The following is a 24260-nucleotide window of genomic DNA, read 5'->3' on the forward strand; positions in this document are numbered from 1 at the left end:
CCATACGCTTCTAGGTGGCACTAGCAGAACCCGAAAGACGGCGGCAGCGTGCAGTAGTCGGTTGGCCATAACAATACGGATGCGATAATTGTCAGCGCCAGTGTGGATTGTTGCGGCTCTTACTGTTGTTTGCGACTGTATTGGTGCTGAGTGGTTATAGCTGTATCAGGTGCTCCGCTCGACCCACGTGACGAACAGGGGTATCAGGCTTCCTTATGGCCTAGGCTCAGGCTGGCCTCGCTAGAGCGCAGCCGGATACATAGTATGGAGAAGCCGGAAACAAGGGCGAGAAACGATCATTCGGCTGGCCAGTCAATTCAGGCAGAGCAGCGTCGTTCTAGTGGACAAACAGCCACGCCTTACGTTATTCTGTGGGTTACGACGAGAACAGAGCAAAACTGCAATTGTACGCCAAAATGCGCAGGGCGCGACACATATCGACGACACGTAGTATCCGATCAGTATTGCTTCGCATTTTTCTCGTACCATTGTTTCGACTACATCTGAATGGTGCCTTGACCTTCGCCAAATATGACCGCCACAATTTCTTAGGTGCGGAAAACTAGGTTGGTAGAGCTGAATCGGCAGTGCATATAGGATGGACCAGCGCGAGCTTCGCCGACGCTTGCTTAATACGTTACTCTCTTATGACAGACTTTTATGTCTGCTTAATGCAAGCAAGGGTGGAAGAAAGACAGCGAGAAAGATAGTCATAAAAAATTAAACTACGATACAATATCATTGCCGTATCATGACGAGGAAGAGATAAGCGTCCCTAACCTAGAACACTACCGTCGTTATTATCGTCTCCGGTACTGTGCTCAACAGTTCGGAACAGAGGCAAGCTCAAATAGCTTTGCTTATCAATGAACGATGTGCTATAACTATATTGCTCCAGATTCAGTTGGTGTTTTGTAGGTCTGATCGAATCATCATAATTACTGGGAAAATGGAAGATATAATCATAAACGTTACTCAAAGCGCGTACATTTTTCGGGTATCGTTGGGCATAAACACTGGCGTCTCCTGAATCGACACAGGGAGGTAGTGTTGCCAAACTATCATATTTTGGCAAGAAGGGATTGTAGACTAAGAAATAATGCAAATTCATCAAGCATTTATTTTAATGCGAGTTTACTTTATTTCACTAGACCAAAATGGTAGGGGCCGGCTTTCGTTCCATTCACGAAACCGTAACCAATATTTGCCCAAAATAAATGAACGACGTACGTAAGAATTCGGAGCGTCAGATTTGTTTGACACACTTTCAAGCATCGAGGTAGTTGCTTGGCAAAACATGCTCACTCAGACACAATAAACTAGCAGTCTATTTATAGAAAAAACACCTTTCTGCAAATCTAAACATATAAAGCCAGCTTAGAGTATTACCGATCCAATACGGCCAAGACGTCGACAGGTCGAAGAAAGGTTCTCACCGTTTGTTAGATAATTACAACTACACCTATGATAGTCATGAGGGGAACCTAGACTCGGCGGTTTAGCTTACCTGTGTTAGTCAGTCCGGTACCGTAGAAATCAGTGATTTTCGAAGAACTGTACTGCGTCTTCCATTTTTTTCTCAAACAAGCGAGTGAGCAGCGCTGCACAAACAAGCGCGCATGCGTTTAGGTACTCAGGTGTCTCTTGCCTATTCCCTTTGATCTTCCCGCCCGAGTTTATCTACTTTACTGTTAGTTATTGTTGAAAGTAAGAACGAAGGCGAAACGGCTTGAGGAAGCTCTTCGGCATTAAGCGGTTTCGGATTTTCAGCGACGTAAACTTGAAGCAGGATAGCGTAGTTGAATCGCAATGATGATGCTTCGCGACATGCGACACAGCTGCTGTATTCGTTGTTGAGGTTGGAGCCGAAAAGTCGCGTTGTGTAAACAAAGAGACGAAAATGGACGATACATCAGTGAACGAATGGAGAAGGCGGTTACGGCGTCGGCAGACTGAGACACGAAAAGCGAGACGCGAAACCGCAAGCGATTATGGTTTGTGCAGCCGTGATACTATTGCAACTAAGGAACGATGCCAGCTAACGATGAAGGCAAGTAGCCCATTAGGTTTTGCAGGCGAAGAAATTATCAGAGCCAGCAAAAAAGCCCGCCCTCCCGTTAAACGATGCCAAGATCAACCTGGGCAGTGGTGGATTGCTGTGGGTTTGCAGTGAGGACAAACGGTTGACGTTCAGCGGTCGTCTCTTATGACGATTCGAACGGTAAACAGCTCCAGGGCCAAGGAGGGTTCCACCAGAAGTACGACGGCTAGGTTTCCCCTTTTGCGCACGTCGTCCCACTCTCCGTGACTGGCTTTCCTCTAGCCCTGCTGCAGTGCCCCAGCGACCCAGAAAAGGGTAGCGCAACCCTTCTGCCGCCTTTACCTCGGTGAGGTTACTACTCCTCGCTCGGTTTGGAAAATTACGGCTTTTCCTAGTAGCAATTTGCCAATCAGCTAAGCTTCCTGCCGCGGTGGACTTACGGCTGCTGCAGCAAGGTGCGGAGCGGAGTGTTACGCAGCAGCACCAGCAAAACAAGGAATAGAAATAGACAAGCGAACGGTGATGGTAGTATTTTCTCCAAACCGAAAAAATAAAGCCTAAGTCGTGAGATGTGGCAGTTATATAAAATGCCGTATATAGAACCGTATAGTTGGGCTTAGAACTCTGTCGGCTTCTTTTGGAGGTTGTCGACGACAGCGATGGTGACAAGTTCACAAATTCCTGAAGAGGAAAAGGAGAAAGTCGAATCCTCGTAGAATAGGGAATCGGCAAGAAGTAAATTTCAAGACCATACAATCGTTGCGTTCAAAACACGATGTGTCACCTATCGTAACAGGGACTGGTGATCGCTGGAAAATTACAGGTTCGGAGAAAAAAAGGGGCCGACGGAGTAGCACATTGTGAAATTTATGATGGGGGCGTGATCTCCTTGTTTTTTTATTTTTTATACGATGAAAGAGAATAGTGCTGACTCTACGTCCCACGGGAGAGAAAGAGATGAAAGAGAAAAAGTGCGAGATTCAATGGAAAAGTTGAACACCATCAGCGTAGCGGTGCGATGCCCTGCGGTCCGTGGTTCGTGACCCGGGGCTTGGGACTTGGGTCCAGACACGGCCCGCGACCATTGTCTGTGGGTCACATAGTGGGTCTTAGCCCCGAGCTAGAAAAATCATAAATGGAAAGGAAAAAGTGCGTTGTGAAAACTGACAACTCTGACTGGAACGAACGATAGTAGCAGGAAACTAGGAGGCTGCGACGGTGACAGCGAATAAGAGAGCAAACTCAAAAAAAAAGCCTGCTACCAAACTCTCATGGGCCGGCCTGGTCGGAATTGAATGACAACTTAATACTGTTCGAGTGCCTGAGGCGCAAATGCTCGACCGACTGGTAGCGACCGAAAGTGCGTCATATTCACAAGTTTGATTGCTGTTCGTATGAGTGAGGCCAAGGATCTCGGCATACGAAGTGAGGCAAAGCAACACCGAAGCTTTGCGCTCATCGTGTCTGGCCTGGCGGCCAAACTTGAGCGCATGAAGCTTACGAGAGCTTGTGATGGTTGCAGTGGCCGACATTTGTCTTATTGCTGTCAGCCTAGCAGATATAGGCTTTCTTTCCGGCAGTTTTCTTTGTCGGCGCGGTGTACGTATGAAGTTCGTGTTTTGTGTCGTCCTCTGTAAACCTGCAAAGGCTTCTAATTTTGTTCTCTCGAAAGCGCACAAGTATCCTTCTGGCAAGCCTGCCAGCATTCTAACCGGCCTGCCAGCATTCTTGCCATTAGATCTCCGTGACGTGAAGAAGTACACAGTCCAGCTTATCCATAAAAAATGGGTGAAATTTAAGAGAGGTTTATGATTTGGAAGCTTGGTATTAGTATTTGTATAGACATCTGTACTGACTTTATTCTGCGTGGAAAAAATAGTCAAATCCAAGCGTTGCTTGAACATCTTACATATAGCAGGAAGACAGCACTGGCGTTTGGGTATGATAGAACAGCGGTCAGGGAAGAAGGCTTACAAAAAGCAACAAGCTTGTCCTGCAGCGGTCGATGTATGTATGATGTAGTTTATACGATTTGCGGATACCAAAGATCCCATTCTATATATGATACATGGTGTGATCACGATGCAATTCCGCTTTCCTTCGCCTAATCCTTAATCCTCCTTGTTTCAGTGTTGTATTATAATCGCCAAGCCTTCTTTAGACTTGCAAAAGGTTCACTTTCGTTACCGCCTCTGTATCTCTTACACAGGGTTACGGGCGCAGTCAAATCAGCAGTGGTCGCACTTCCACCTTTACTTTATCCTCACTGTATACTGTTGGTGCCTTTGTTGCAGTTGGTCAAGCTAGTCTTTCTCTACTAACTGCTCTCTATGTTGGCTGAACTCAGTTTATTATGATATATCTGGCGCTCGCTGTCATCGTCACACCCACTATCGCTGGCACGCATGAGTGGTAGTAGTGGACAGTATCGTCCAATCGTAGGGATGGACGATCCTACCAGCACCTAACGATAGAGATCAGAGCGATAAGCGTTTGGCTGCGATGGCAGCAGTAACAGCAGCGGAAAAGCAAGAGACACAAACTCTGGGGGTGGTTCGGACAGTTGCGGGATGCCTATGGTGGCCATGTTAGAAATCCAGAGGACAAGGGAGGACTTAAGCGTAAGATGGTGCTATAGGAAGCCAGTGTGTGTCTCTGAGCTGTTCTCCATCAACTGCATCCGCTTCGCGCTGCTGGCGAAGTTCGTTGGCAAGGGACTGAGTGGTACTGAGGGCTCGGCTAAACCATCTAATTAATCTACTTTCTAAACAGAACCGACTAACACACACAAGTATGCACATCCATACGCGCAAATACGCAGGCACACTAAAACACTACTACATATATACACAGATCTATACAGCATCATGACTCGCAACGCCATAGGCCACTTCTCCCGCCTACCGTCTCGCCAATGCAGAAGGGCACGCACAGATACACATACGGACTTTGATGGGCAGATTAAGTACACGATTTGTCTGGGCCTACAATGCAGCTGAGCAAGGGAGAGTGACCCTTTTCGACATAAAAACTCATCTGAATAAGTCACTTCGAAGCAAAGCACTGCGACCGTTCGCTTTGCTTGTTTAGGGGATTACTAGCACATTACTCAGCCTTGGTTACCGCGGGTGTCTATGTAGCAAAGTCGCTGGTCAGTAGTGCATCATGACGCCAGCTGTGACATCGTTGGCAAATTAGAGCTGCTACGTTGGGCTGGGTGGTGTCTTTATTTCTTTGACGGGTAACTAGACGAGAGCTGAGCGGGGGTGGAGCGCGTGCATAGCACCGCATTAACTTACCATCGATGTATAATACATACCTGCAATATTATAGGTGCATTGACCTGCGGTACAGGTCTTTTTTTACTTTGTGTCGAATTGTCTCACGGCTGCTAATACACTAGAGTAACTGATCGCGTGCTTTAGGAGTAGCATTTCAAAAGACTTTGTTCTAGTTGTAGTCCGCTTACATGGCTCATGGAGCATAGGGATGTTTAGCAGTCTTTCTGTCTATTTGCTTTTTCTCCGATAACTCATCGTATCATTGGAAACAAGATAGCACAGTTCTATGGCTGCACAAAAGCGACGGAGGGGGCTTACGACCTGTTATCTTGAAGTTCAGCTTAGTAAAATGGTAGTTAATGGATGCAATAGGTTTCGCCAACAGTTTTAACAACTCTGCCTATCGTCGATGGATACAACCGCCATCCGGTTGCCAGTTTAGTAAATGAAGAATCGGAGACAGACCAATCTTACTGAGTTGAACGTACTACAGTAGGATACTCTCCGCAGCTAGCAGCCAGTACTGCTAAATACTAGATCACCGATTCGTAAACGAATACCATATCTTGATAAATTCACTTCCCATGGACTATTTAATTTATCAATACGAATTGTCTATATCGTGTTGGAAAAATGTAGGAGCATTGTTGAAGGGCGAGTCAAAGGAAAGCGGAGTGATATAAACACTCTAAAACGAAGAACGAAAAAACGCGACGGATCAGGCAGCGTAATGGCAACGAAATGTGTGACACTAATAGAATGTATTATAGCCTATAGGATTTGTGTACTCTTATTTATTATTTCCATACGTAAATAATGAAATGTCAGAGTTTATTATAAAATTGCTGAGCTTTTCATCTGTATGTAGGTAAAGGACATCTATTAGACTCAATCAAAACCTCTATGCTGAGTATCTATAACGATGCCCGGTGAAAATTTTTAGCCAATTTGACCTCGATAGAAAATGTGTAGTAAACAATAGCTAACGAATACAAGCTTGAAGCCCATTTCACGTCGTAACCATAAGCAACATCTTGTTATACCAATGGAGAAAGGCTAACAAGAGAAGTGTACCAGCAGGATATCCGCGAGACAAAGTGGAAGGGGTCGGATAACTGCAATGGATTAACTCACCAGGGGTAAGTCAGTAACTGCAATGGATTACCACAATAGGGGCAAATGGTATAGCTTATTTGCACAGCGGGATAACGCGATCTGTAACACGATAGTGGAGTTAATGCAGCATGAGAACATGGTTATCACAAGGGGCATCCCTATACCGAAATGTATCGTAGTATAACTCTGAGGCAGCATCAATAAATCATGCCAGAACTCATGGCAATATTTTTGTCATGAAGCAAATCCTTCGTATTACTCATTGGCGTGATTTGCCTCTCGCTGTACGTTAGTATTAAAACATAAATGCTATGTAGACGGTCGTATCCTTTGCATCCTGTGTTGTGTTCTACAATATAGCATGTAATAGTAGGTTAATGAAATATGTTACGCGGCCACGCGCTCTCAGACAGGCGGCGAAATGAATCGCATAATGACACGACCATGTTTACATTAGCCTAGCTCTGCATCCGCCTTTCGTCTTCAATAAGATTGCCGTCACAGTCATTGTTGCTGAATTAGATTTGGTACATCAGCAGTAGCAGCTCAAACAGAAATGCCACGATTGATACAACTGCCCGCTCATCAGCAGCAGCGGAAATAACAGTGGTGGGCATTCATGTCTCCTTACTCTTTCCTTGCAGATTCGGCGGCCGTCAGAAAGGAAAGCCGCCCAGTGTGAGGAGTGCGCTTTGAGCACGCTTTCCATTGTTCCGACTTTTGGTAGTCATTCGACACTTGTTCTCACCGGCCTTTGCGATTCATGGCACACGATTTACGACTTCTATGATTCTCCACATAGAATTTCACTAGCCCGGAGCTGGCAGATAGACTTGCGCGTTGTCTTACCAACACTATCTCGGCCTATCTTTTTCGCACTCACATCGTTTTTCCCCCTGCGATTCTCGCATAGACACACGATGTCGGATACTAGCGCAAATGTATATCACAATGCCAGTGCGAGACTCACAAAAACATTGACGTTGGAAAGATCCTGCTAGCGAGATGCTGGCTGATCTGACATAGAGGAAAGGGCGAATAAAGCGAAGGAGGAATGACTACTATTGGCCAGCAAGTCTACCACCAAAAGAACTGAGCAGCAAGTGGCTCAGCGAGTGTCAAACCAGTTGTTTCCCATGCTGAAAGGAAGCCAACCTCCTTTCTGGGTACTAAAGGTCTAAGAACTGGAGAGCTATCTTAGGCACGAGGCACGGGCTACCGCGAATAGTCGCAGCAATTGCGAACCTCGCTAGTCATCGCAGACAGCGTTGGCTTTTCCTCAGTTCGAGGATATCTCTGTGGTTGAGGCTGTTTAGGAAAAGACCTTTGCTTGTATTCGGGGGCACAGCGTTAGCTAAACTGGGGAGTCTAAGCTCACGACTCGCCTTATTCTTTTTCTTTCGTGGCCTCAGCGCGTCACCCTACAGTTGCCTTTTCCAGTGTCTCCAGTGACGTCTGCTAGAAAAAGCCAACGACAGTGTTGGCTGTGCGGAAAAAACGAATATATCACACTTCATCTTTCGCTCCATTTGTTTCCTTTGTTCGTGTGTCGTTCTCTGACACTGTCGTCGTGTCCCAGATCCCAGTGAAGGGCGTCAACGGAGAGCCCAGAAGACCCCGACAACCTTTCGTTTGTCTCTGTTCGCCGACAGTGTCCCTGCTTCTGGCCCCCTTTTGAACCCCTGTCGCCGATGGTCCGAGGCTAAATCCTAGTGGTTCCGAGTTCGCTTGACACCGACCACTCGGATCGATCCCGCTTGTCGCTGAGAAAGACGAAGCACAAAGAAAAGAATGAATGAAATGATCAGGTGGTAGAGAAGACGATGGCGATAGTCGCCGTAGCTACCGCCGCGTCTACTAAAATCAGAAAATCACTGCATCACCTACCGGCTATCTACTAATGAAGGGTCACCGATGCCTCAAACTATGCGTACCGGGTTGGTACAGGTCGGGATTGGCAGACAAAATTGGTTACGATCGACCCTAGGCGATTTCCAATAGAATACTACCGATGTAACAGTTGAGGTTCGCTCTATGGTATTTACACCGCAAGGATGGCGTACATTTAGAGAAAACACTGCGCTATAGTTCAATCGAATAGTGCTTTCATCAACGTTGACTAATGCATCGGCTCGCAGAAATCTGTCTATTAAGTGTACGCATGGGCAAATAATACGTTTATCATAAGTTATATACTCAGCCTATGAAAAATATCCAAAATTAATCTTGAGATTTGCTTCATCAAAGTAGAAGTACTTTGATGTGAACTTGCGAAATAAAGCAGACAAGCTATTTCTGCATTACTTGCCGTACCTGGCTTCTTTTCGATCGAGCATAAGCAGTCAGGTCGGGTTAACGCTACTGGGGGAAGACTTGCCACGGCCGTTATTGTTGCTGCCCGAAGGGGGGTCCGATTTGCTAAGGTCTCACAGGGAATCCCTTTCCCGTTTCTTTGCTTGTTACGCAGGCCTAAGTGGCTGTCTCGCGATCGTATTTGAGCTTTTTTCTTCCAATATATCATATGTGCTTCGAATGAGTTTTCGCTCTTCGGACACATCTACAGCATCTAGCGACCTTTAAGCTCGAAGCGTATAACCAAGCTACAACATCGAAACACAGACGAAAGAAACGGCCGTCACTCGATTAGTTTGCGCGTCTGCGTCTGCGCCCGGGTGTACACTGAAAGAAAAGTCGAAAGAGAGGGCCGGCCGCTTGAAAAGAAACAGGTTGATCTCTTAACAACGCTGAACCATTTAGATCGGATTCGCTGAACCGCCTTTGCGGTTCGAATGCTTCTGCAAAGCGGCCTGGCAAGTGAAGTTCAGGAGGGCTATATATACGTATACTGCATCGAGATCTCGAAATGGCCAGCCAATCGTATTTGTCGTCAGAAAAATGAGGTAGGCAATAACAAATAGTTGAGTATATACGATTTTTATTATACAGTGAAAGCCAGTTATGCTTTACATTCACTTGACAATGACATCGTTGCTCCTGTTACTGCCATAATCATGCCGAAACAGAAGGTTATCCACCATAAGCCAACGTGGACCTTACTCTTCATATTTGTAAATGATAGGAATTACACAATTTTTAAAAAGGGATTATATACGATTTCAACTGTTTGGAGATATTACAAGCTTTTATGAATACGAGTCGTGTTTAATGTTTATGAATTTTTTTATTTAATTCGCTTGCACAGTTAAGTGCTTCGATAGATATTTGGTATCCGAAATTTCTGATGAAACGTTGGTTTTTATGCTGGCTGAACAACAACAGAAGTAAATTTTTGTTCGGCTTTATTTGTTTAGTGCTTCAACTGCAAGGGTTAGCTCCCACTGACAGTTATCCTTTTATGTTTAACGATTTCTGCGAGTCTGCCACTTCGACTTCGCAGTCGTTACGGTCGTTTGCTTGGGAACCAAATACTACTATTTGATAGTGCAGGTGGATGCTAGTGGACACAATCAATGGACGCCAATGCGGAAGATCCTTTTGGCGCCCTATTTTCCACATACGTTCCCCGAGACGTTTTTGCGTTTCAGCCTGCACTAGTGTCGACACTCGCTACTCATTCGCATTATGCCGGCGTGCTCGAAGTTTGTACGCCCAGACAATTCTTGCCATGCCTCGCTGGCTTTCTGACAGCTTCCAGGCGGTTTGGATCTTCTGTCCGTAACCACACGGAGCTCCTCGAGCCCTTGAGATCTCGACATGAAATGGTCGTAACGCTACGATGCTAACTCAATATAGGTGTATACGAGAATCTTCTACGTTATAGGATACATGATCTGGAGCGAAATAGGCCGATCGTTTATATGGTAGTATATTGGTATCAGAATAAAACTCAGAACTTTATTTTATAGTCGGTAATTTTATAGTAGATTTATTCATGATATTGATTTGTAGTTTGGTAGATTGTAATTTTCGCTAGACTGCTTTTTATTTTCGTTTTGGTATATAAGAAAAGTAAGGATGTATATTTATTAACATATAACCATCATTATTTCTATTGGCATAAATCTCATTAAATGTTTAATCAACTCCGTTAGGAAGTTAACTTTGTCAATTATCGAATATGTTAATAAATAATTCTTGATTTTCAAATTTGTCGTAAAGATTGTTAGTTGCTTAGTTTGAAGAAGACTGTCATTATATATGTATCATACTACCCAAACAACCAGCTCATATCTAGTTAGAGCATTGTAATGATGAGTTGTAAGTAGGATCTTCTGAATCATCTCATGTTTTCTCTGTCTGCGTTGCAGGTGAGTTACGTGTTAAAAATCAGTGAAACGGTGCTCTATCGAACGCGCTGGGTAACGCAGCATAGCGTGGACGAATCGATGCGTTTGTGCGTGTATGTTTTCCCATACCGATAGTGTACTGTCCTGATTCAATTAGTTCTGTCCGTCTATCCGTCGTTGTCTTCTTATTCTGACTCCCTCATTGGCTTCACCCCATCGCGTCGTACGTCCTCGTGAAGACTGAGCTTCGTGGGACCTCTGTATCTATGTGACTTACCTGTTTGGCGTTTACACCTGCTTTAGTCACTCACCGTTCGGCCTGAAGAGAGTAATCTGCTTCAGTTATTTCCAGCACAGGCCCAAGCCAGCCTGCCCACCCCTTTTTCTATCCCTTTTCTAAAGTACATTTAAGTGTCTTTTTTGTGGGAGCATTTGTTTGGTGCCTGTTTTACGCTAGCTAGCAGAAACAGTATCGGAATTTGTTCCCGTAGGGCAAACTAGTGCGCAGCTGCTTATTCTTTTCATTAGTTATCGGAAAGTAACAAAGACGGCTGCTTCTCGTAACCGCACTGGAAGCGACCTAAAGTTGAAGATTTTTGCAGTCTTACGTGTAATGCTTGTGAAGGGTCGTAAATATGTACGACCCTTCACAAGCATTGCACAACCCCCCGATACAGTGACAAATGCAAAGAGATATGAAGTTGTGACGCTTAAACGTGTATCATGGAGTACGAAGCGCACGGAAAGGGGGATTATCAGAGATTGGTGGCCAGTTTATGTGTGTGCAAGTTGCCTATAACGACTATGCATTCGTCTAGGTATTCCGAAACTTGCCCGCCTACACGAATAGAAAAAGTGACGATTCCACTTGTGCGGTAGTTGAATGATAGATTGAGCGTGTCTGTGTGCAAGTCTACTTTGGCTTTCTATCGTCGGCCAGAGCATGGGCAGGAATGTGGTATACTTAGAAGGTATAGCTATGGTATTGGGGGCTGTATATAACGTAGTATCGTTGAATTGCGCTAAAATAAAAAACTACTGGAACCGTTTTGTGTCCGATTGAGGAAAAGCTGTATAACTGTGTGGAAAGAAAACTTGTTTTAGACGAGAAGTTTGAGACGATGAACGAGTCACTGCCATCAGTTGTATACGATCCTGAATGAGCTATTCGGAAAGAGACTGATTTGCATAGTTGAAACTGTCCTGTAGATGCTTTCCATTTCATGGGCACTGAGCGGAAAGCGAACCTACACGCTCCATACGCTCTATCGGGCGTAGCATGGTACCCCCAATTATGACAGGGCGAAGAAGTGTGATACACACATAAACCTACAAAATGAAACCATGCGTTTATACATAGATGCTGTAAGAGACTGCTTCGTAAACTATCGTTAACGAGATACGCTCTGTCGCCCGCGAAAGCGTTCTGTCCCAAACCGAACGATGTAATAAGCCACCCTTTGTCACAGGCCTATAGACTCCTATAGAACCATCCTTGCCAATTAACCGGTTGGTTTGTATAACGTAGGCCGTTAGTAGTAACGGCCACTTCTCACAGAATAACGTATCGTACAATGTTAGAATTGGATCTAGAGGCTATTTTTGAACTACGCTTAAGCCAGCCTAGAATCCCTTAGTCAATAAAGAAAGCAATCAAGCTAGCGCTATAGTGGTGCTAGAAAATGTTGAGCTTTCATTTTAGCATTGTTCCAACTTAATTCAAAGTGGCGTCCGGATCTTAGCTGAAGTACGCGAAATGAATATTGCAATACAATATGGGATCATAATCTACTGAAAAACTCACAATCATACCCCGATAACAATCGAGCAAAGTAAAATTGATTTGAAATTACGACGACTAATAAACATATCGGTGGATCTTATATATACGACTCAGACTGTGCTTTCCGGCTCGAATAGGAGTGTCGCCTTGAGGAACAATGACAACAGGATGCCTGTATCGAGTAGGCAAAGAAACAGCACATGAAACTAACTATCCATTTTTCAGGCCTGTTTCTGTCCCCTTCATCTGAATGATCTGTGAAAAGGAACTAAACACAATAATAATAAAATAAACACAAGTTTACAGTCGGGTTTCGGATACATGTGCGTTTCGCCTACACAGGTATACATATATAGCTAATTTGACCCGGGCGATATGTTGTTTAACGGGAAACAATAATTTGCGGGGTAGTTTATATACATCAATGTATACGATTCTTACTGCCCTGTTTGTCATATTTAGCCAAGCATACATAACCTGCATACTTTTTACTCTCTCTCTATCTATACATATGTATATAGGGTTATCATATAAAACAACGCTACGACAAGTTCCTCTTTTCCTTTTGTTTTCTGCGTCTTCACGTGTAACCGACAGTGTCGGTAAACTAGGGTGCTTTAAATGGGTTCACATGTTGATAGCGAATCCAGTTTACATTGTAGGTTTTGTATAATAAATGTAATACTACGCAAAAGACGCTAAATGTCTCTGAGAGATGTGCACATAAGGGGGACGCTTAGGAGAAAGAGATGTTCTAATATCTTTCTTTATACAAGTCTTGCTTTTGCTTGCCTTATATGTAGACAACAGAGTGTTGAATATAATGTTGACGTCACCGGACCGGATAACACGACGTCGTTCGTTTCGCCGCTGCTGGCGACGCTGTGGGTACGTATGTTCCTTCTCTCACTTGAAATTGTAGAAGCAGTAAATATCAGCTTCATTAGAATGAGCTATCGATCTAAACCCGCTTGCGCCGAGAAAACAAGTGTACGCCATTTCGACGGCAACAATTTATAACTCCATCTGCAGCTCGTTACTTCTCTACTAAAACCCAAGCTGATACATCCACGCAGTATCTGTTCCCACCTTAGCGGTAGGTGTTTACCGGTGGGAAGTTAACAACTCGGTAATGGATTTTCGAAAAAAAAAAAAAGAGCTCCTATCTTATGCTCAACGTCTAACTGTTATGGTTATTACTGTTCGATCAGTGTCAATACGAGTCGTAAGGGTTTGACAAATATTGATGAATTGGTCCCTGTGAATAGAATTCGTTCCGCCTTATCTAAGCGTAGCCTATTAACAGGTCGGTAGTAATTGCTATTCCGCAGTCAACACCAACACGACTAAGAGCCAATAGTAGAAGCAGTAAGTAGTCTACTCCAGTGCGCATTTAAGCATGCGTGAGTGAATGTCGAACTATGAGAAAATTCAACTGAAAGATGCTGGCTTTTCATTTGCGTTCCGATCCACTGTGCCCTTGTACGAGCAGCTGGTTCGCGCAGCTAATGCCAACCGGGGGCGGCTACTGGGTTTGTCTCGTCGCTGCTATACGGCTTCCCGCCCACGCCTGTTCGTTCACTCGTTCTTTTTTTCTATTAACGTTTTTCGCTCCTTCACTAACGCGTTTCAGCTGCATCGTAAATAGTCTAGCCAATGAAGAATGGCCACGTGTTCGTGTTAAGTCGCAGCGAAAAGCGTCAGCCGACAAACAACTGGAAGTTACGATAAGCGCTGACGCCACCACTGGACTGCGTAAATACAAGCCATAGACCGAAGCTGGACGCAGAGACGAACGCAGTGTGCAGTTCAGTATTAGATATAATACAGTTACCGATTACGGTAGGCGAGGTACAGTGCACAGTACACGGCGTATAGCGACGCTACGAACAGTTTATGTTTTGCTGAAATGCTAGCAAGTGGATGAGGTATTTCGTGTGGCATCCTATTTACTTGATTCATCACACATGCGACTTAACGGCTGGGGATGTAAGTGAGGCCTTATTAAACAACTGGTATTGGTGTGGGAGGAAACAAGGCAACATTAAAAAAAAGCCTAAAATTATATACACACAGACACACACACACACACACTTTACAATCTATAATTTCGTAATTTGTACTATTGTAGCCCTATCTTCGCGGTCTACGATACATTTGCGTATGAGTACGTGTTCGCGTACCATTTACCAGCTCTCATCGTTCATGCCTTCCTTGTTACTATAGCAGAGGTGGTTGTTTGCAAGGGGAAGGCTGAGAAGGTCATTAATTCAGCGTTATGTAGCTCGGCGGCACTGCCAGAGCTAGCAGTTAACGTGGGCCTAAAATAAGATATTGTGTAAAAGCGACGCTAGGTGTTCCAAATCCCAACTAGTGACCCTGTGGTGGACTTTGCGGCCAGGGGTTCCCTCATGGCGACCGAGAGTAGCTAGCACACACAGTGTATATATATATATAATACCCGAATAGTAAAAGCAGCAGCAATAGTGCCAGCAGTCTCCTAGTGTTAAGCAGCAAAACCTGAAAGCGGCTGGCGCTAGCGAAGTAGTTCTAGTAGCAGTGCCCAGGTTTGCTTATTTCCTAAGACTGACTACAACATAGAGATGTGCACATGCTAAGCAATGGACGGACGAACCTGCCGCCTAGAGTGTGAATCTAACGGCCGACCCACGAACAAGTTTCTTCCTTCCCGATTTTTTCCTAATTTCCCGATCTAACACTCGCTCTCTCTCTCATAGATCTCCTTTAACGTCCTAGCGATGCCCTTAAGTCATTTTCTAAGGTGATGGGTGCAGAGCACTGTTACCACCACAAAGACGGTGACATTGACTAAGGCAGTTCCTTCATCCGATGGGTGACCGGCGGCGCAACATCAGCATGGTCTCTTTAGCCACGAGGCGATCGAGTAATCACTAGGCAGGTAGGGGTTTTGACGCCTTCTACGAGCCTTACACTAAATTCAGAAGGGCATGAGCCGCTGGGTTAACCCAATGCATCAGCGGAGTGAACTACGACGTTAAGCTAGTCATACGTTCTAAGCGCCGCATCATGTACAGCAAGCGAGAAATAGTCTGATAACTACCCGGTGAAGGAAAAAAAGGATCTAAGTAGTTCCGTCGTGATCGGTGGATCGAATATTTGCTTTAAAGCCCTCTTACATTGAACCGTACATTTGAAATCCAAATTTAGAGTGTAGTCTGAAATATTAGGCGGAGCCCGCAACGTAGGCGGAAGTTGGTCAAAGAGCTCTCCAATTTAATTTCAAGCGGTGACCCAAAAAGTTTCAGTGGTCTCTCGGAGCACGTAAGTTCGGCAGAGTTTTATGGGCTTTTGTAGATCGTGTACTAATATTATACAATAACATGTCATTGCAGTTCATACGGTGTACACTGAACATTCGTATTGGTGATTAACAAACTGAATTAATACTGAACTTAAATACTGATTAACAAACAACTTGACAATAACCATTGGGGACGTTAGTGTTTCGTTTGCGATTCATCTTTATTGTGTATATATATATATATATATATATACGAAAGGAACGTTTTCCACACGTATCTCGTGCTTTCGACTTAACATTCAAATCTTCGTAGTTACTCTAGCTCACTCAAGCATTTGTAAGTAAAATGACACCAATTTGATAAGTTGATGCTTGTGGAGGGGTAGGTAAAATCCAGCCTTGTCCACGCAATCATGGACAGCTCCGACCGCGGATAATATCTGCTCCGAAAAAGGCGAAAAAAGAAAAAACATTTTTTGAGCTTTCTAATCTTTGTAAGTGGTTATCTTTTGTAGATACCCGAAAAAGCTTATAATGTAACAGTTAAAAACAAATATGACCGTCCTCCTGTTAAAAGCTGCACTATTATTGTGATAAGACATGACGCTTACCTTTGTTCTAGTGTATCCGTTTGTTGCAATAATATTCGTCACCAAATAGATAGCTTCGCCGATCACATCTGTTTTGCGTGCCTGGGTTATGAGTCCTGGGTTATGAAATGATAAAGCAGTTGAGTCATACTAATAATTGTCACAGCATTGCGACCATGACCTAGATGAAAGCCAACGTGGGAGATTTTTTTTTCTGATGCAGATATAGTACGTCTGCTAACCGAAATCTGAGCGTAGAGTATAATAGTAATTCTTATTACACGCAATACAGTGCCTTATACTATGTAACCGTGAGTAAAATACGGAAGAAGGAAACGATAAAAACACTGACCGTGCATGCAATGGTGTTCATTATCCTCGGGCATAAAAGTACCCTTTTTAATGAAGACGCTGCATTTTTTGAACAGCATGCAGGCCATCGATATGGTTTGTTGCAAGAGGCCCACTGGCATTGAGCCTTGAACGGCTGTCAGAGCGCATGTACGAATGTTATTTGGCATAAATTTGTCCAGTTCGCCTAGGTCACAGGGTTTAAATGGGCCCGGTCGCACATACGGTATTTCCTGGTAATCTTTGTCACTGTCCTGAGCCCCGTCTGAAAGACCTGTAACCAAAACAATTGCGTAACATAAATAGGTGGCAGGCGCGAATCCATTGAACAGAGGGCACATGATAGGACCGTGTCGTTCGTCTGTCTAAAGTCAGTTAGCTGCGAGCCCTGCAAACCCAGACCGAGTGTTTCTAAACGGCGTTCAAACAAATGTCAATAATAGAACGGGAAAAGAAGATGGCCTGTAGGAACCACGAAGCGTCGCAGAATCATATATATATGTAAATTTTTATATATCTAAAACTTTAGACAGCTGGTGCAAATGAGCACACATATATAGACGACTGTTGCTGAGTTGAAATGGTTGGCGGAAAGCCGAGGTAGTATTTGGAATGAGCGTAAACGCTGTCAGGCTTTTGTTAGACCATCTTTTATGTGTTCAAATATTTGTTCACTATTTCTAGAAGGAAAATTGCAAATGAAGCTGACTGAGGTCTGCCATTAGATTTTTTATACTTAGTTCTCCCAATGACGATATAGTTTATGGTGAGCCACTTGTCAGTAAGTAGTTATAGCTTCTGTTGGCTTGACGGATCAGGAAGTTCACTCTTTTGAAACTATCAGCACTAATTAGAAAGTCACCTTTAATAAATAGAACGGATTGGAGTCACCTAGAACATTCGCTCAGGCATGAAGATTACGTCTAGAGTTTGCATAGAGCGCACTGTTGTACTGACGATTTTGCCGCGCATCTTCTATTTAAAGTAATGAAAGATTCATTTCTGACGTGTGCGACGAACAAACAAGGTTTTGTGGTTAACCTTAAGTCAAATAAAGATACAGTGGTAATCGAGTTCCACTTTCTAAATGCCCGTAAGACGTGCATGACCCCGTAATACGGGTTTAGCTCAGTGGGAAGTCTATCGATCGAGGCAACCAAATGATAAAACAACAATCAGAAAATGGCTACAATGTTAACTCGGCCTTATCGTTATTTTAGCGGGTGAAACTGCTAGCTTATTGAATAATGCTAGAGGGACGGCTTATCGTGAGTCTACTCTAATAATCAATCAGCTACATCGCATTCTAATTGTGCACCTAATGCACACCTCCGATGTGCAGCACTAAACGAAACAAGGTACGTCAAGGGACCCTGCTATTCTTGCTATCTGCATGAGTATACTAGCTGTGCATTATAGCCATATCCAATATGATACGAACTGTAATTGTCTTTAAAAAAAAAACCCCCTTTATATTGATGCTCGCTATAGTCGATTTCGAATCTGACCAGAATTCAGAATTTCGAAATTCTGCTGTGCTTCTATTCCTTGCTACCGATGGAAGGATGGTGGTAATCAAAATACATTCAGTGTTTCATCCGAAATCAGGGTCCTTTTGAGTTTGGCGAAGAGCGCGTTTCTGGCTTTTTGTTTACTGCTACAAGCAGACGCGCGAATTCTCATTGCAGCATAAGATCGACGAGAGGCGCCTTATGCGTTTTTTCAACTTATTTTCCATTTTTAGCTCGCTTTACGAATTGAGACCACGCTTTGATGACAAGTGCGGAGCCGACTGGGCGTTCATAAGCGGAGCGATTTCGATCGAAACCGATGGAGAGAAAAATAAGCAACTTTACAGTCTGCTCATTTGTCCTTACTGCGATAATGGCCGCTACGTCAAGGAAGAGCTTGAAAGGATAACTCCGTAGAGTTAAGGCTCGTTTTCGCTTTCTGTCCTTCTCAAGGCACAACCAAAGACCAGCTTTCCCATCATGCGGTTCTCCCGTATTCAAATAAACAATCGAAACCAAATTAACTAGGGTCTGTCTTTCCAGTTCTGTTCTATAGGTCGACCGTGGTAGTAGAACAGTTAACGCAGCAGCTGCTGTCGTAGCGCATGGGGCTACTTAAACCACCGCTGCGGTGCGTTCACATTGGCGGCACATTATACGCAAATAGAGGCGTTATTTTTTTTCGCACAAATGTTGCCTCATAACGATTTCTGCTGTTCTACGGCACGTTTCGCTATGGTACGCGAAAGAAGGAGGCGAATATGGGCAAAAAAAAGTTGGGCTTGAAATCGTGAAAGGAAAGCCTTATTAATTTTATGCAATTTCCGGGTATGAAAGTTTCCGTATTCTCCAATCCGCCGTTGGGATCTGCCGCTACTGTAAAACGACACAGTCCCACCAACAGTACAAACTTCTGTGGCGAAAATCGGCAGCAACACCGTTGCAACTGTACAGATGCCAGTCATGTCTTGTCCCCTTCATTCCCAAGCTTGTTTCGTCGACGACCGGCAATGTCGGGCGCTTTCAGAATTGTAACTTCAGCCGACTTCTTGTATTTCCATTGCATTCGAACCATCCATTGAACGAGTTCAATGCTCCGGAGAAAAACAACACAGGAAGTCGGCGCTAGTTGAGAGTGTCTTGTCTCTTCTCGGCATCTTGGTACTCTCTCTTTTTCGCGCACTTCCTGCGCAGCAAGACGACTGAGAGCAGGGGCGAAAAGAGGACGTCGAAATGTTAAGCCCCAGAACCGTTTCTCTTTCCCTCGAGATTAGGACCATTTATAAGACATGCACCGAGCATCATTTAGATTTAGCTCTGGGGATTTGCGCGTTTTTCAAGATGGCGGCGGAAGTATCAATGGAGAACAAACGGAGAGATGGCTAACAACTAACCATTCAGGCATTAAGCCATCCAGTACTCCTCTGTTTTTCACAGTATTTTACTAAAAAAACAGAGGGAGGGGGGCACTCTAGTGCGTGGATCCGGCCATGACACTTTTACTGGGGCTCGTCTTCGTTGGCCCTAGAGATAGTCGGGTACTCCTGCGCTGCTCACAGACTCATATGGAGCAAAAGCAAAAGCAAAAGCTGCTGCAGCACCATCGGTGGTGCCACCACGAAGCTGAACGGCAGCGCGAAACTACGCAAGGAGCAAGGGATGAATGGGTCGACACGACTGGAAGGTTCTGGAAGATTCTGCCATACGAGCAAGGAAGATGGAAATTCACTCCCAAAATGGGAATTAGTCAGGATATAAATTGAGTTCGCTGGCCGAACGAGTGAACAGACTGGGTTGGACAAGGATGGTATGAGCTCAAGAAGCCATATCGCTCATACGGGCGTTCACGCAGAGGCAGCACGAGTACAAGCGAAACTCAGTAGGGACCCAGAGGCGCGAAAGGATTTTCGCCTCTATCCCTATTTATTTTCACGTGTTCTTTTCGATTCCCCCATCCATTCCTTTGCTGTTGCCTGCCTTTTTCCTACTTACTACGCTCAACTTACTTGCACCTCTCCTGCGAGCAGCAGCCGGCTGCTTTCTGGCAGCATTTGCATATTAAAAATGTATTCTTATATTCTAAGGCCGAAGGCCCTTTCAATAAAGAAGTGCTGCTGCTTCCCAAGAGCCTCTATGCCCAGAGGAATGAAAGAGTGCGGATGGAGAGTAAAGCAAAACCGTCAAGGAAAATACCTAACCGTAGCCTCCTCCATGGCTTACCTATAACAGATTACCACGAAGTGATGCCCAGTTGTCGGCTAGTCGGTCTTCGTTTCATTGTTATAGGACGGACGCTATCTTACGGACACTTTTGCACCCTCTCGTTGAATATTATTGTCCCCCATATATGTGTATATATATAGGGCGACGGACGAAAAAAGTATGAAAAGTATGACCTGATTAGTGAGGTTAAGAAAATAAAAGGATTCTGTGCGACGCTCTGAAGACCGTTGAATGAAGGCGTATAGGTTTTGGTGCAAGAAGGTGAGCGAAGCTTCTTTGAGCGATTGTTCTGGTAGCTCGTCTGTCGCTCGCCTCGCGAACAGCAGATTCGTGGCTTAGTGGAGGAGATGTGATTTCTTTCGACAGTGCACGCATTTGAATTAGTCTTGGACGACTGTCGTGTTCTTGTCAGCTCACCCTTTGATCGCACTGTCGTTCCTGCATTATACATGGCAAGATTATCCCATCATCAGGACTGACGTCAACGCAATGTAAATGGATGGACGTGTAATGGTATAAGATAAAAAAAGGAGACATTACCTATACTAGAGAAATTTATTAACACGTCACGGCTACACAGATTAAAGATCTACTGTATACAGTATTACTAACACAAAACAGCCTTGGCAACTAGGCGTGTACACACACACCCGCACACATACACGCTGTGAAAGAGATTTCTTTAGGTCGGCATGATTACGCAATGACGTAGACATATTAGTAGGAATATCAAAAAGCAGGTAGACAGTCACTGATCAGCCAGAGCTGTGAAGTGATGGAACGAATGCGCGACAATTTGATCTTAACATCGACCTGGACCTGACACAAGGTGAGCCACATGATTATGTCGAGATAATTTAGTGAGAGGCAGTTCAGGTGTCGAGGCAACTATAAAGGCGGTGGCGGCAGCTGTAGTAATTGTAAGGTAGTAGTAGCAAGCGATACCAGTGGCTGGCAGCCGTCGCGTCACAATGGTGAAACACTAACTCTACTTTTGCTTGTCTTCATCACGCACAGGGACAAAGAGCTGGTGGATGGGTGGAACAGTTCATTTTCACGATTGGCTTCTGAGACGCAGCGCCTGAAGGCTCAGATGGGCCTGCTATTGTCTTTACGTGAACTGTTTGCCCCAACACCCACGCCTGTCCCGCACTTGCTGTTCAGGACATCCGCATCGGGCACGAAAGCGCTGCTAGCTTTTGCCGCCCGAGAGGAAGCTGGAAAATGTTTTGTACACGATAGACCAAATTACGTCGTATTTCCGGCTCTTACTTGTTGACTCCCGGATCTCATGGTTTTAATCTCAAGTAGTTTTACGTAGTGAAACAGCGATATGAAAATCAGGTTGAATCGCGCTTTTTGAGGTCACCATCCTCGAGTCACCTCAGGCCACCGGGGTGCCTCTAGTCATAAGCTAACCGGTAAGTTTCCGATTCCTTAGTAGCAAGCAAGCAGGCTCGCGTATTCAGTGCTGCAAAATACTTTTTCTAGGAAACATTTTCCTTTAAATGGCTACTTTGTGGGAACCTGAACTTTAGTGTAGCCCATGCAATGTTGTCCCAAACCCGTGCTATTTATACATTGACCCACCTACGATACACGTAACTTCGGCAACTTACAGCGATCTTGAGTTCAGTAATTCTTCGAAATTGAGTTAATAGGCATAGTTCTGATCACGTTTAATGAGTGTAATGTCATAGATAAGAAAAAAAATTAAACTCTCCCGATATTAGCTTTAAATCTCTGGCAGTAAAAACTGCCAGTCTATACAAAATATAACTTTGCGTCTATGTTTATTGTTCGTAGGAGAATACTATTTAACTAAAGTACCAAACAGATGCAATTCGCAACACGATACAATATCTTCATAAATGTTGATATTCGATGTATGTATCGTCCATTGCTAAATAAAGTATAACCTAAGGGCCTTATGGAAAACAGAGTTACACAAAGGTCCAGTGTAGCAGGTTCTGCAATTAGATGCGGATATTTTCTACATCAATAACGTTTTTCTGCCTTTCACATTTTCTTATCGGTGCGTAGGTACGAGTATATACGTGTCATGCACAGCAGGTGCTTTCTAAATGTTTAGGTAATGTGTTATTTCGTTAATAGCGGACCTTTTCTCCGGATATATCCCGAACTAGGAGTAAACCAGGGCACGATGAAAATGGCCGGAAGGGAGAGCAAGTGTCAGAGAGGAAATGAATTGGGCAGAACGGAATTGAGTCAAACAGATAGAATGGAAAGTGATCAAGAAGGACAACCAGAATGTGATATACAGATACATATGCAGTAAGTAAGGAAGACACACGAAGGCTTCTGGCGGTATTCACAAAAGAATAATGAGATACTTGACTCAATGGAGTCATGCTCAATGGAGGTCGAGCTAGACTTCAAACGTAAGACGCACTTCCTAACTTTGATAGATGACATCCAGTTTACGGTCATTCTAAAGGCACTACTTTGCTCAAGTAGAATTAAACAAGCGCAGCAACGCTTCTGTGAGCACGCGCATATTCGGAAGTATGTGCCGCATTAAGCGTATGCTTTTTTAATCGACCAGTCCATAAAAGGGCAGGAAGGCGGGGCGCACGTGCCAATGCATATAACACCAGTTTCTGTTCTTACAGCGGCCTCTCAGGCAGCATATCTCTGAACAAATTTTTGGACGACACGGGCTAAAATGGATACCAAATGCACGAATCGTTATGCGTCTATTGCAACTTTGCGTTGCATACTGCCACTACCAGGACACTCCGGCCAACAACTGGCCGATAGACATACAGGCGTGGCGACTCTGGAAGTCTCTAGACCGTTGAGGAGCGGATTCAAATGAGACCAGTGAAACGGTGCCATGCCTCCTTATCCCTGTGGTGCCCTACCGCACACAGTGCTTGATTAACGTATCATACAAGTGAACGTAACTATAGGCCCGCTGCTTCTCAGGCATCACATTTGTTTGGCTGGCCTTCTTTGTGCTGTAGCTGCTGCTATTATACCAGACCTCATGCGATCTCACATGTTCACCTGCTTGCTATCGGCGACACGGCGGTCCAACCTAGTGATGGACTGGCTGACAGGCAAGTACAGTGGAAGAGGCCCAGGAGCGCCACAGGTAAGGCCCAAAAGTGCATATCTGTCCCTAGAGATCGAAGTACTTGGGTCGGCGAAGCAGGCATAAAGAAGGCCCGTGCTCTGGCTAGCTTCTCTGCTGCTACCAACGCTAACGTTGCCAACACATGCCTAGTAATAGCTTACAACATCCGTCACCTTGGAGGGAGATACCCTGCGGGTGAGCGCGAATGACCTGAGCAAATTAATTGACTGAGAACAACATTTGCGTCGACTGTTCATTGCATGGGCGTATCGTGAGTGCAGCTGAGATTAACGCCTCGAGGCTCCCTAACGCGAAACGCTTAGAGGATTAAAAAGGCTGAGCAGTAAGGACACAACAAAGAGCAAATGGAACCCAGCATTAGTGATTGCCAATTCGCTTATGGGCTCATCATGAAACCGTTAAAAAACCTAATAGGACCTACTGCGGGAGCAAAAAAGTTGACGTATGGAACAACCAGGCCTTAGAGGAAGCAGTTAGCTATCGGAAAAATGAACCAAAACGACATTTTCTATAATAGCCTTTTGCAGATTGAGTTCGGTAGTTAGCGGAACCCCTAAGGGCACTAAAGTGGCTAAAATGCATCGTTTGCCTGGAGAATAAAACCATAGAGGATATAAATAAAATACAAGAGTCATCATACATCTTTTCCATCACGCATCATACACGCATTTATATATATATATATATATATATATATATATATATATATATAT

At 44.4% G+C, this 24260-nt stretch overlaps 2 protein-coding genes across 8 annotated transcripts in view; one reads left to right on the forward strand and one right to left on the reverse strand.

Moving 5' to 3' along the window:
- LOC111246347 (glutamate receptor ionotropic, kainate 2-like) overlaps positions 1-24260 on the forward strand; it is a 294379-nt gene that overhangs the window by 150312 nt on the left and 119807 nt on the right. For 3 of the 7 annotated variants that reach the window (XM_086984975.1, XM_086984971.1, XM_086984976.1), the window contains exon 1: positions 15460-15771. The exons of 2 other annotated variants lie outside the window; for them this stretch is intronic. The gene's annotated coding sequence lies outside the window, so the exon portion shown is untranslated. Of the gene's footprint in view, positions 1-15013; positions 15389-15459; positions 15772-21452; positions 21848-24260 lie in introns of those variants that run through there. 2 more of the 7 variants (XM_086984973.1, XM_086984974.1) reach the window with 2 other exon arrangements.
- On the reverse strand, positions 15948-17181 carry LOC111246348 (uncharacterized). Its single transcript, XM_022795809.2, has 3 exons — positions 16694-17181; positions 16363-16457; positions 15948-16191 (listed from the first exon to the last, which is right to left on the reverse strand). The coding sequence occupies exons 1-3, from the start codon at positions 17031-17033 to the stop codon at positions 16075-16077; spliced, it is 552 nt and encodes a 183-aa protein (XP_022651544.1). The 5' UTR covers positions 17034-17181; the 3' UTR covers positions 15948-16074.

This window comes from Varroa destructor, unplaced genomic scaffold, assembly GCF_002443255.2.
Source record: "Varroa destructor unplaced genomic scaffold, Vdes_3.0 BEIS01000003.1, whole genome shotgun sequence".
Taxonomy (NCBI): Eukaryota; Metazoa; Arthropoda; class Arachnida; order Mesostigmata; family Varroidae; genus Varroa; species Varroa destructor.